General features: G+C 46.0%; 1 protein-coding gene across 11 annotated transcripts in view; it reads right to left on the bottom strand.

Moving 5' to 3' along the window:
- Nucleotides 1–14,039, bottom strand: part of LOC129711677 (uncharacterized) — a 160,100-nt gene that overhangs the window by 129,413 nt on the left and 16,648 nt on the right. For 6 of the 11 annotated variants that reach the window (XM_055659534.1, XM_055659553.1, XM_055659524.1 and 3 more), the window contains exon 1: nt 1,986–7,346. The exons of 4 other annotated variants lie outside the window; for them this stretch is intronic. In XM_055659534.1, coding sequence (XP_055515509.1) covers nt 2,452–3,438 — 987 coding nt within the window. In that variant the 5' untranslated portion in view covers nt 3,439–7,346 and the 3' untranslated portion in view covers nt 1,986–2,451. Of the gene's footprint in view, nt 1–1,985; nt 7,347–11,475; nt 13,429–14,039 lie in introns of those variants that run through there. One more of the 11 variants, XR_008725909.1, reaches the window with a different exon arrangement.

Here is a 14,039-nt window from a genome sequence, read left to right on the forward strand (position 1 = left end):
CACCCGAAACATCACCTATCCATCTTAGTTTGATGAAGGATTCCGACACAAAATGCCACCTATCCATGTTCTCCAGAGATGCTTAGGTAGATGCATTGTCTCTTGCCCAGAGTAGGTGAATCAAGGACGAGAGAACATAGAGTTAAGGTGAAGAGGATATTATTTAATAGGAATCTGAGGGGTAACTTTTTCACACAAAGGGTGATGGATGTATGGAACAAACTGCCAGCTGAGGTAGTTGAGGCAGGGACTATCCCAACATTAGACAGATACATGGATAGGACAGGTTTAGAGGGATATTTACTAAATGCAGGCAGGTGAGACTAGCGTAGCTGGGACATATTGGCCGGTGTGGACAAGTTGGGCCGAAGGGCCTGTTTCCACACTGTATCACTCTATGACTATGAATCTCTGCTGCCTGACCTGATGAGTTATTCCAGCATCTTGTCTCCTTTCCTGTAGACCTGCATCTGTAGTTCATTGTTTCTACATTGAAAGCATTCAGACTTGTTCAGTAATTAAATCCTTGAGACATTTAGTTTAGTTTAGAGATACAGCACGGAAATAGGCCCTTCAGCCCATCAAGTCCGCGCCAACCAGTAATCCCCGCACACTAACACCATCATACACACACTAGGGACAATTTACATTTATGCCAAGCCAATTAACCTATAAACCTGTACGTCTTTGGAGTGTTTGAGGAAACCAGAGCACCCGGTGAAAACCCACGTGGTCACAGGGAGAACATCCAGACATAGAACATAGTCAGGATCGACCCGGGTCTCCTATGCTGTAAGGCAAGAACTCTACCACTGGCCCCGCCATGCTGCCCTTATATCTTCTATGTACATAGATAATAGATGTCCCTAGATGAATATCAATAAACTAATACTCGTCTGGTACATACAGGTAAAAGGGTCTTTCATTACCTTTTAAAACAGCATTTTTTAAAAAATCTAATTAATTTTAAGATTCTGCCTTTATTGTTTTTGTTCAATCGACATGTTGGTTGTATGACAGTGTGAAGAAAGCACAAGCCTGAAGGTTAGCATAGAATTATTATATATCATATTAAAGTAATATGGTTCACAAACTCTACCATCAGATGTATTCTGCAATGTCAGATTTGTTATCCCTTTAAGTTTTAAAATTATTATTTTTTAAAATGGCTAAACATCAAAACAAGCTAATGATTTTGCCGTTATTTATAAACTGGTCTGATCTCAAAACTGCATTTAATATTGTGTAGGAAAGAACTACAAATGCTGGTTTAAATCGAAGGTAGACACAAAATGCTGGAATAACTCAGCGAGACTGGCTGCATCCCTGGAGAGAAGGAATGGGTGACAATTCGGGTTGGGACCCTTCTTCGGACTGATGTCAGGGGAGTGGGTGGGACAGAGATAGAATGTAGTCAGAGACAGTAAGACTGGTTGGAGAACTAGGAAGGGGGTGGGGATGGAGAGCAAGGGAAAGCAAGGGCTATTTGAAGTTAGAGAAGTCAATGTTCATACTGCTGGGGTGTAAGCTACCCAAGTGAAATATGAGGTGCTGTTCCTTCAATTTGCACTGGGCCTCACTCTGACAATGGAGGAGGCCCAGCCAGGACAGAAGGTCAGATTGGGAATGGGAGGGGGAGTTAAAGTGCTGAGCAACCAGGAAATCAGGTAGGTTAAGGCGGACTGAGTGGAGGTGTTCAGAGAAACGATTGCAGAGCCAATATACATCGGCGAGACCAAGCATGGGCTCAGCGATCGTTTTGTTGAACACCTCTGCTCAGTCAGTCTTCACATACCTGATCTCTTGGTTGCTCAGCACTTTAACTCCCCCTCCCTTCTGTCCTGGGCCTTCTCCATTGTCAGTGTGAGGCCCAGCGCAAATTGAAAGAACAGCACAACAGCATCATGTTGTTCTTCACTCAGTCTTCAGTGAGACCACAGTATCTAGTTTATAGCATTGTGATGTGCACAGCTGATTAGACTGACCTGGTCTCGAAACATCCTTCCACACAGCTGACAGATATGTAGAGATGCTGTAGCATCAGTTGGTGTCAATTTTCAAGATTCTTTTCCTCTTTGCTTCTTCCATTCTAGCTTCCTCATATGAATGAACACTTCTCTTTATGTGAGTACCTCAAACAGGATGGACCAGTGCTTGTTGTTGAACAATGTAAAGTAGTCAAGTCTGGTAGTCTGTAACTTTACTGAGTATTTAATAAAGGCACATGTCAAACACGTCTCAGTACTCACTGCATCTAGTCTTCAGGCGTACTGGAACCAAGGGAGGAGTAAGGGGAAGATATCACAGTTATACTGAGATGACTGGGCGTGGTTAGTGGTATTGAGGTAGCTACATTATAGGTTGCATGCATAAACCATCTACATCCGTTCCCTTGGAAATCTAAAATTGAAGTTATAACAGTGGCAGTGTGATTATACAACACATGCAAATTTAAACAAAATCACCGTAGCGGACAGGAGGTTTTACAACCCGACCCGAGCGTGTGCGTATAGCACCATCACCCTCCCCACCAGATAGAAGAGGAGGCGGAGCAGCAGCAGCCGGGAAGGAGGAAGCAGGCGGGGACCCAACCGGGAATGCGGGAGGTGACCCAGCCGGCACGGGTGATCCAGGAGGAGGAGACGGGGGAGAAGGAGGAGAAGGAGAACGAGCAGGGGAGGAGATCATCTGCCCGAAACCAGGAAGCGCAGAGGGAGGAGAACGCGGCAAGCGAACTGACCGGGGCATGCAGGGAGCTGTGGGGTAATTAGTAACAGCAGGCTCGAAACGCAACGGAGGAGCGTAGGGATCCGCAGGAGGAGGCTGAGGCTCGTTAGCGGCCAATAGGTGCTGGCGTCTCCGGCGGTAGACAGTTCCATCAAAGTCCACCAGGTAAGATCTCGGGGAGTCGTCCACACCAACAACGGTCGCGAGTCGGGAGAACCCGGTTGCTGTCTGCATGCGGACGACCTGGACAGGGAGTAGTGGTGCGAGCGGGCGGCAGGACTTGTCGTGAGAGCAGCACTGTACCTCATGCTTGTGATCAATCCGTTGCTGGACGGTGGCAGGCTGGAGGACCTTGGGCACCAGGGATTGTTGGGCGATCGGCATCGGTGGGCGAAGCATGTGGGACATCAGACGCTGGGCAGGGGATCGCATGGTAGGGTCCCGTGAGATGTTGCAAAGGTTGAGTAGACCCAGGTAGAAGTCACCATTGGAGAGACGAGACTGCTCGAGCAAATTCTTGGCACTGCAGACAGCTCGCTCGGCCAGGCCGTTGCTCTGCGGGTATTTAGAGCTGCTGGTATAGTGAGTGAAGTTCCACTTCGCAGCAAAAGCCTGGAATTCTGAACTGGTGAACTGACGGCCGTTGTCGGTCTGTAAGCGGACCGGGGACCCGAAGGTAGCAAAATGTCTGCGCAGCTTACTGATAACCATTTCAGAGGTGATAGCAGGGAGAAGATCCACCTCGAACCAGTTGGAGTATGAATCAACCAACACCAGTTAGTGCTTGCCTCGCCATTCGTGCTGCAGAAGTGGCTGGCGCTGCTGATGTGGGGCAAGAGTGTTGCAATCAGGACAGGAGGCTACTCGGGCTTTAATGTACTTGGCCATGCCGGGCCAATAGTATTGTTCTTGGGCATGTGAGACGGTGGCATCGGCTCCGGGATGCCCCATGTGGGCAGCGTTGTAGTACAAGTCGTATAGGGAGGCAGGGACGACCACCTTGTGACCCTTGATGATGATGCCGTCCCGGAGCACAAGCTCGTCGCGGACCAGAAAGAAAGGGTGGGCACCCGCAGGCAGTGAGGTGCATCTGCTGGGCCACCCCTGCTGGATGACAGCTGCGAGCTGTTGCAGGTCGGGGTCGTTGACGGTGTGCTCAACCAGGCACTGCAGCTGCTTAGAGGGAACAAAGTTGACATTTAGTACCTGCAGATCCTCCTGCTCATAGGGGTGCCTGTCACAGGAGGACCGGGGGGGCCCGGGACAGCGCGTCGGCCACATGCATCTCGTTGCCCCTCTTGTACACGATCAGAAAGTCGAACCGCTGGAGCTGTAGCATCATGCGCTGGAGTCTGGCTGGAGCGATGTGGATGGGCTTATTGAGGATGGTCACCAAGGGTTGATGATCCGTCTCGACGGTGAACCTGGTACCGAAAAGGAAGTCCTTGAACTTGGAGCAGGCGAATACAACCGCAAGAAGCTCCTTCTCGATTTGTGTACATAGCGCTGCTCAGTGTCTGTCATGGTACGCGAGGCATGAGAAATGGGCTGCAGCGAGCCGTCATCATGGAGTTGCAGGCAGGCAGCACCGAGTCCGAAGCGGGAAGCATCACACGTAACTACAATCGGACGTTGCAGATCGAAAAACTTGAGAGTCGGTGTGCTGATCAGCTTTGTTTTGAGAAAGTCGAAAGCCTGCTGGTGTTGGGGAAACCAGGACCAGGCAATGTTTTTTTTCGTCAGTTGCCTCAGGGGTGCACTCAACTCGCTGAGGTCGGGGATAAACTTCCCCAAATAGTTGACCATGCCCAGGAAACGCTGCAGGCTGGTCACGTCGGTCACATTATACGTTGCATGCATAAACCATCTACAAACAACAAGAGTCTTTTCTATCTTTTAAGCAGACATAGATTATTGATAACCAAGTGGTTAATTTTCCCCAGATGCTGCCTGACCTGTTGAATGTTTACAGCATTTTCCGTCATTGTTTGATTCTCACTGTATGTATATAACTTTAAAATAACAAGGATACACCAGAGAATGCAGATGCTAGAATATTGAGGAGGGGGAAACTGTTGGAGGGACTCAATGGATCAAGCAGCATGTTTGTAGGTTTAGGTTTAGGTTTATTATTGTCAGATCAAAAAGCTTTGTTCCATGCTGTGCAATCAGATCATTCATTCATTCATCATCGTTGGAAACATTAGTGACGCAGTGGTGCTGGTTTCCAACGAGAACGGTAATGGACACACCACACATCTCTGTCCTCCAGTTCCTGCGGACTTCCGCCGCTGGAAGTATAGGCTTTTGGTGTGTGTGCTTTATCATCATTCCTTACAATGTTATGTATGACAGTGATCGCAACTTCTACTGTAATGTGGATGGCTACTGGCTCGCTAGAAGCTCATCCGCCCTTTGACAGGTCGTGTTTTTGGTCCTGCTTGGGGTCCACAGCCTCCTCCTCATCTGACAAACCAGGTGGGGGAGGCAGTTTAGTAGCCGACTATCTGACCATGGAGCAGGGAGCACAGGATTACATGGTACTCGTGCGGGGGGGGAAGCTCCCTCCAACCTGACCTGTAATAAGATCAGATCATATTATACGCAAAGACAATCAAGCCAAACACAAGTACAATGCCCCTCTCCTCTTCCACCATTCTTTTCCCGCTCCTATAATCAGTCTGAGGGAGGGTTCTGACCTGAAAAGTCACCTATCAACGTTCACCAGAGACGCTGCCTGATCTGCTGAGTTACTCCAGCACTTTGTGTCTTTTTTTTCCCCCAAGTGAAATAGATTGATTTACAGGTGGAAAGGAGATTTAAATGGGCTGGGCGATTGTATTGGATGCCAGTAGTTCCTCCTCTGTGACCAGCAATGTGCCACCATGCTTCAGAAAGGAGCAGCATCAACATTTCTTTCCCCCCCACAGATGCTGCTCAACCTGTTGAGTTCATTGAGAGTTTGCTTGTTGCTTCCTGCAAAACAACATTGCTCCTTTTCAGAATGGGATGTATTGACTGCGAGCTGCTTTGGGAAACGCTGAGCATCTGAAAGGGGTTCTTGAAATACACATTTCTCTTTAAAATCAGCTTCAGTTTCTCAAATGCAGTCTGCGTTTTTCCTGTGTTGGTTAGAAAATCCCCATCATTACTGTGGACTTAACAGCTATTCATTTTGAACATGCATGGAAACCACTGCCACAGTTTCAATGAGATACTGATTGAATGTAACTCAATGATACAGATTAAAAAGAGCCTCACAATCAGCAATGGACCAACAGTGAGTGAATCCTGGGCTGTGTTGGAACATTAAAATCTTGCGGCTGTTTTGAAAATTGCAAAATGTAACCAAATGCAATGTGAGCTAATGAGTAGCTTTAAAGTGGTCGTGGTGAATAAAACCCCTTTAGAAACACATTAAAAGACATGAACTTATTATGACTTGTCAATTTGAAAAGGTTACAGAGTAATATGATTTTTTTTTCCATGTTCTTTCAATGAAAAATGAATGATAAAATATATTGTCACAGTTGTCTTCCCAGCCACTGATTTTGCTACCCGTGTTGAATTTAAACTTGAAGATTTAAGATCGGAAGATGTATAAAATAACCATAAATTGGTTGTCTGTGGCTACATGTCTGTGGCTTCAGAAGAAGAATGTTTATCAAGCAGAACTCTGCTTATATGTATACTCCGCTTGTATATATCCTATCACTCCAGCTTCTATAATGCTCTGGCTGCAAACAGAATTTTCCATCTTCCAGGCCAAGGTTATTTGATGATTTTTGTCATTTTCCATTTGCCCGCCAACAACCCAGGGATTTATTTTCCATTTCATATTCTTCAATTCTTCAACGTGTAAGATCATTGGTTTGGACAAAAATACTTTGAAATAAATCGATATTGACAAGCTCCTGCATGGTGGACTGAATCCGAATGTTAAGGCAAAAGGGATCAGAGACATGTTGGCAAACTGTATCTAAAATTAGTTTGGATATAGGAAGCAGAGGGTAATAGTGAATGGGCGCTCCTCTAACTTGAAATCTATAACAAATGGTGAACGGCAGAGATCTATGCTGAGACCTTTGTTGTTTGTAGTATACATACAGTGGATGACATATATTAGTTACATATATATATTACATACACATATATACTTATATCTATATTACTAAAAGTCTGATCTTGACCGCTTTTGACTTACTGTGATGCAATTTCCGAGAGAACGCCGCCACTTACGGACGTCATTTTTGGCCACCATCACTCAGAGTCCCCCTCCGCCGGACTGGACTGGAGGATTTTTCCCATCAATGAAAAATCAGAGAGATGTTCATATTTTTTTAAAATGTTGCCATTCTCTCTGCTAGCGGCAGGGGGGGACCCGGAAGTGTCGTGCCTCATTCAGTCTCTGCGAGACGGAGGAAGCAAGAGGGTCACGGCTCTCTGAGCTGTGAATAACAATGAACGCACGTCAATTCCACGGTGAGTTCCCGGGATGTGGTTTTCAGCAAATTTGTTTGTTGTTTGCAATGAGTTTGCCCAATTGGCTTTTTGGCTTTTTAAAGGGCTTTCAGCAAATGTGTTTTGTTGGCTTGCAAAGTGTTTTGAGTCTGTGTGTGTGTGTGTGTGTGTGTGAATGAGTCTGTGTGTGTGTGTGTATGAGTCTGTGTGTGTGTGTGTGAATAAGTATGTGTGTGAATGAGTATGTGTGTGTGTGTGTGTGTGTGTGTGTGTGTGTGTGTGTGTGTGAATGTGTGTGTGTGTATGTGTGAATGAGTCTGTGTGTGTGTGTATGTGTGTGCGTGTGTGTGCTGTGTGTGTGTGTGAATGAGTCTGTGTGTGTGTGTATGGATGAGTCTGTGTGTGTGTGTATGAATGAGTCTGTGTGTGTGTGTATGAATGAGTCTGTGTGTGTGTGAATGACAAGGAGCAGAGTGGGGGGGTGGGATGGTGAAGGGAGGAGGGGCGACTGAGTGAACTGCCAGCACACCAGGCGTGAGTGACTGCACTGCCAGCCCACGAGCCGTGAGTAAGTGAACTGCCAGCCCACCAGCCGTAAGTGACTGAACTGCCAGCCCAATAATCCATTGTCCACCCTCTCCCCCTTCTCTCTCACAGTCTGTCATCTGTTTTGTGCAGAATTCCTGGCAGTTTCTCAGCTGCCAGCCTGCCAGGTCCAAGTGACTGTACTGCCAGGCCTCAGTGACTGAGCTGCCAGCCCAAGGATCCATTCGGCCCACAATGTCTACACTAGCCCTCTGGAAACCAGTACCTCCGGTCCACAACACCCATCCTAGCGCAACAGACAGCCCCCCCACTGGCGAGCAATGTTGGAATTGGTGGAGAGGTGGAATATTGCGTTTGGTGACCAGCCCTCCCGTGTGAGCTGGGACCCAATGGGTCCCACTTAGTCTAGTGTTCTACTAAAATTTGACGGTCCAAAGTGCATTACCTCACTCTTGTCAGGATTAAATTCCAATTGCTATTGCTCTGCATAACTTTCCAGCTGATCTATGTCCCATTGAATCCTTAGATAACCTACTCTGCCCTTTGATGCCACCAATTTTTTTATCATCTGCAAATTTAATAATCAGATTATCTATATATATATATATTACATGCACACACACATATTATATATATACATTACACACACACATATACACACACACACACACATGTGAATATATATATATACATATATGTAAGTATATAATATATAGTATTAGTCACATATATCTATATTACTAAAGTCTGATCTTGACCGCTTTTGGCCCACTGTGCTGCGATTTCCGAGAGAACGCCGCCACCTACGGCCGTCATTTTTGGCCACCTCGATCAGAGCCCATGTTTGCCTTCCTGTACCAGAGGATTTTTCCCATCAATGAAAAATCAGAGAAATATTAATGTTTTTAAAAAATCGCCATTCTCTCTGCTGCCCCTGGTGGAGGGAGGGGGAGGGATTATAAAACCAGGAAGTGGTGTGCCTCACTCAGTCTCTGCAAGATGGATAAAGCCAAGGGTCACGTCTCTCTGAGCTCTGAATAACACTGAACACGTGTCTACTCAACTGTGAGTGCCCTTAATGTGGTTTGAAAATGAAAATATGGTTGGTTTGAAGTAAAAAGGCATTGCCTGCAAATGGTTGTTTGGGGGGTTTGGGTTGAAGTAAAAAGGCACTCTCTCTCTCTCTCCCCTCCTCTCTCCTCCCCCCCCCCCCCCCCTCTCCCTCCCTCTCTCTCTCCCTCCCTCTCCCTCCCCCTCTCTCTCTCCCTCCCCCTCCCCTCCTCCCCCCCCTCTCCCCCCCCTCCCCCCCCTCCCTCCCCCCTCCCCCACCCTCCCTCCTCTAAACCACCCCTCACCTCCACAACCCCTATCCCCTTCCCTCCACCCCTCCCCCCTCCCTGCTCCCCACCTCTCCCCCTCCCCTCACCTCACCCCCCCCCTCTCAGCACCCCCTCTCTCTACCCCTCACTCAGCATCCCTCTCTCCCCCCCTCTCTCTCCCCCCCCCTCCCTCTCGCCTCTCTCTCTCTCCCCCCCCCACTCTCTCCCCCCTCCCTCTCTCCTCTCTCTCTCTCTCCCTCTCTCCTCTCTCCCCCCCTCTCTCTCTCTTCCTCTACCCTCCTCCCCTCCATCCCCTCCCCCACCCTCCCTCCCCTAAACCCCCCTCCCCTCCACACCCCCTACCCTCTTCCCTCCACCCTCCCCCCTTCCTCCCCCTCCCCACTCCCCACCTCCCCTCATCCCCTCTCAGCACCCCCTCTCTCTCCCCCTCACTCTCACCCCCTCTCTCTCCTCCCCTCCCCTTTCTCTCTCCTCCTCCCCTCCCCTCTCTCCCCTCCTCCCCCACCTTTCCCCCCTCACCCATGAAGACTCTAAAACCAAAGGTACAAAATTAAGATGAAAGGGGAGAAATTTAAAGCAGAACTGAAGGTATGTTTTTCATAGCGAGTAGTGGATATTTGGAATGAGCAGTCAGGGAAATTGGTGAAGGCAGATACAATAACGACAGTTAAAAGGCATTTGGTCAGGAAATTGACAGGAAAGGCATAGAGGGATAAGGGGCTAGCATGGGGAAATGGGACATAATGTGGCATAATAGGGTCAGGTAAAAAGGTAACCCAAAGGTCCATTTCTCTGCTGCTTGTTTCTACAATTCTATGTCTGAGCCTTTAAGTGACACGCTGGCCTGCCAAATTCCTGATAAAGCAGCAAATCAAAATTTTCCCCAAATTCTTGATTCGTGATAGAAGACCTTATGGTTTGGGCAGGTTACAGTGTCAGTGCAGCACACAGTGGGAGAACTAAGGCAAAGTGATCCCAATGCCTCATTACTTATTGCCGGGGATCTGCATGACTCCACCATGGCCCCAGACACAACGCATCAGTTCTCAGCTGGGTCTGCAGGACTCAGGCTGCAGGCCATATCCTTCCACGCTTTGAGGGGAGAGGGAAGACAAACAAGTGTTTAAAATAAGCTGATAGGTAAAAGGCTTGAGAAATACTTTGCTTGCAGCTGCCTCCAATGGCCCCATCAAGACCCACTGCTGCTTGCTTGCTAACGGCCTGAAGAAATTGACTGTGGCATGTGTAGTACGTGGTGCCAATCTGCACAAACGGGTCCCCAATAGTGTGGAGATCCATTGCCTATGGTCCTCCCACAAGTTTCTCACACCTCCACTGCAATACCTCTCTACATACAGCGCGGTGAGGCTGAATTTTAGCCCTACACAACAGGCTTAGCCAAACCCCTAAGTCTCAAGACTTTGTCTGACTGTGAGGAAATTTAAAAAAAAGTATTGCAAACTTATTTGTGAAAAGTCATGTGAATTTTTAACAGCAAAGAGAAGGAATCAGGTTGGTTTAATGGGATATGCATCTATAATGGAATCTGTCAACGCCCATATTCCGTGCTGTAATCGTTGCGGTTTGTGCACACTGTCATTTTTTCCTGAATTGGTGCCAGAAGTCATTTTGTGTTTCTTTTCACCAAAACCACATTTCACAGCTGTCATCTGTCGCAGCTGCAGATCTGAGCTGCTTCCATCCCCGAGCCATGGCCTTGAGCCTTTCTTTCATCATTCTCTCTCTCAGGTGTTTGCAGCAACTGCCTCGCCCACGTCCTGCTCTCCAGGGCCTGTCCATCAAGCAGCTCCCGCCTCGGGCAAAAGGGCTGCAACCAGCTGAGAAAGCAGCGCAAGAGAAGCAGGCAAGCTGGCAGCACACTGAATGGGACACGACTCTGTGACAGCTCCTTTGTTGCCTTTGGCTTTCAGTGCTGTCTTTGCATCTTTTTTGATGCTTTTTGCAGGGTTTTTTTTTTAATGCTGATTTTGAGTGGCTCACAAAGACAGAGAAAGCTCTTTAGCCAGCTGGGCTTTGTGTTTTGTTTGCAGATTGTAAGATACAAACCTTATCAGCATGGGTCATCTCACACAGATGTCGAGCATACCAACATAGCAGGCATTTGATGCTAAGCCACAAAGAACAAGTGCAAAACACCTGAGGCCTGTGGTGAACAAGTACTTTCCACTTCGTGGGCACCATGGAAGCTCCTGCAGCCCCATACAGTTTTCCTTGCTTCTGCCCTCTTTCCTCTTTTACTATCCGCAAATAAGACTCAACAGCAGAATTTCTGATGCTGATGGCACCATCTTTACAATAAGATCTGCCATTAATAGAAAAAAAGGATCATCAATTATGATACATCATTTCTAAGTTCTTTACTAACCTATGAGAGACTTACCGGTACTTTTTTCTTTGTATGGATAGTCTCTTTAAATGTTAAATAAAGCTTTAGGCATTGCTACCCTTATGTTCTCTCTTCTTTTCCGTTCCGTACGGAAATGAGTAATCTTCATGAATATAATCTATGCCTTTGGAGTCTCTTTATTTTGTTTAGGTTTTGCTTGATATTTATTCTGTTTCATCAAGACCACCCTGAGATAATTATGACCACCAGGGATGTAAACATTCACACCTGTATGGCCTGAAGCTAACATCTCCAATGAAGGTTGCTCAGATTGGCTAAACCTCTGTCCAGCTTTAAAAAGCTCTCCTTGTTCTGTGCGAGTGGGCTTGAGTTCATACATGTGGATCCCGTGTCGCTTGCTGCATCCCATCCCCTCTATCATCCCAGACTGCAACCCTTGTAAATAATTCACCGGCCACAAATCAAAGCATGTCACTTTAAAACCCATGCATACCCCAGCAGGAAGATTCTCGGGCGCTTCACTTCGCAATAAATTGCAAATAAAATTTAAGTCAGAAATCTAGGATTGTTTTCTAACAGACTTTAATTGCTATAATTAAAGAAGATAGAAATTTCCCCTTATGATTTCTACCATCTGTTTTATTATTTAGTTTTCTTTCATACATCGTAAAATTTGATTAGTTCTTCCCGGCAGTATCAGCTCATTATTGTCTTCAGTTTACACTCAAATAAATATATACGTTGCTCTCAAAACTAGCAATTAGCGCATTCCCAAATTGTCCTTGAGAAATTAGGGTGCGAGATTGCACTCCTTGTACTGAACATACTCGGCTGTGTTCTTGGATCTGGGATTGCAAGATTTTGAACCAGTGCCTGCGACAGAATGTTAGAGTCATACTGTCATACAGCACAGAAACTAGCCCTTTGGCCCAACATGCTGACCAAAATGTCCCATCTAAGTTAATCTCACTTGCCCGTGTTTGGCCCAGACCCCTCTGAACCTTTCCACTACATGAAACTGTTATAATGTCTTTTAAATGTTCCTAATGTACCTGCCTGATATATCCAGGTCAGAGTAGAGTACACCAGGGTGCAGAATTAGCAGCTGTTGACATCCCCCTCTGCCCTCAGCCACCCGGTGTCGGTGGTCATTGAGTGGGAGATGCAAATGAAGAAAATATTTTCTGACATACCTTTGGGCATCTTGAGCCACATCATAATCACATTTGCTGGATTTTGAGGGAATGAATGTTTCAAATGGTTGGTGACAGTTGTGGGGGAAACAAAGCAACCTGTTTGGTCCTGCGTTATATGGAGCTTCTTGAAATTTGTTGACTCTGCATCTATCCAGGTAAGTGGAGAGTGTTTCATCACATGTCTTAGTTTTGCCCGATATTAAATGGAATTATTTGAGGCATCAGCAGATGAGTCCCTTACCACAGGATACCCAGCTTCTGATCTACCTTTATAGTCATAGAGACTTTCCTCCAGCAATCTCAACAATCTTTCTCTATGATTCCAATCAATGCAAAATGTTTCTTCTTCATTCATTTTGACATCAACATTGCAGGAATCTCCTGATATCACACTCAGAATAATGCTGACAACACTGAGAATGATCAATTTCACCTGATACTCCAATTACAATGGTTTTGTTCAGGGCTGAACAAAGAAATGAGCTTGAAGCCAATATCTCTGACAGAACGATGTCAGGGAGCAGATTATTGTTGAAATGTCACTTGGTACCACTGTCAATTACATATTTCATGACGTTCGTGTCTGCCTAGACAATTGTTGGCCAAATTGGATTTGTCCTATCCTTTCTGAACAAGATATACCTGAGCATTTTTGCACATTACGCTGTAGATACCAATATTACAACTGTAATGACAACTTGGCTAAAAGCATGACTAGTTCAGGACCACATGTCGTCAGTATCATAGCCTGGATTCTGCAATGGCTTGGATCCCTGGATTAGAGGAGCTATTTGTTCAGTATCTCTGGCTGAAAATGTTTTAACAAACACCATTAAATGTAAAAATTGCTGAGCATTCAATGAATGGCACCAACATTTTTGCAAGTGATTGTGGTAAGTTGGTGATGTGCTTTTGTAATGGTTTCACATTCTCAATATTACACCAATAACATCATCAAGATCTCATCACATTGATGGTTCCCCCATTGAGCATAAATGGAGTGCAACACAGTGACAGGTCTAGCACTATCATCTTGGTAAAGGCAGGGTACCAACTCTTAAATCTCGATGATTGTATTTTAAAATTCCTTTGAAACAAAAAATATTCACTTACCGCTAAAGCATTTACAGTTTAATAAAGAAGATGATACCTGCTTAGGCAGAGTCGTATATCTCACTTTAAAAGAACAGTGTGTCACTTAGGCCTCATCCCATTATAAGTTTCATAATGAATTCTCAAAACCTTGTAAGTAACTTGAATATATTTTGGAATTTCATGATCTCAGTATGCCTCAAGTCATTTACACCCCTAAAGAATAGTCACTGTTGTCACATGGAAAATACGGTAGAAGGTTTACAAATAAGAATCTCCCACATGCACAAGGTATAGAAAGGACCATAT

This window comes from Leucoraja erinacea, chromosome 2 (assembly GCF_028641065.1).
Source record: "Leucoraja erinacea ecotype New England chromosome 2, Leri_hhj_1, whole genome shotgun sequence".
In the NCBI taxonomy this organism is placed as follows: Eukaryota; Metazoa; Chordata; class Chondrichthyes; order Rajiformes; family Rajidae; genus Leucoraja; species Leucoraja erinaceus.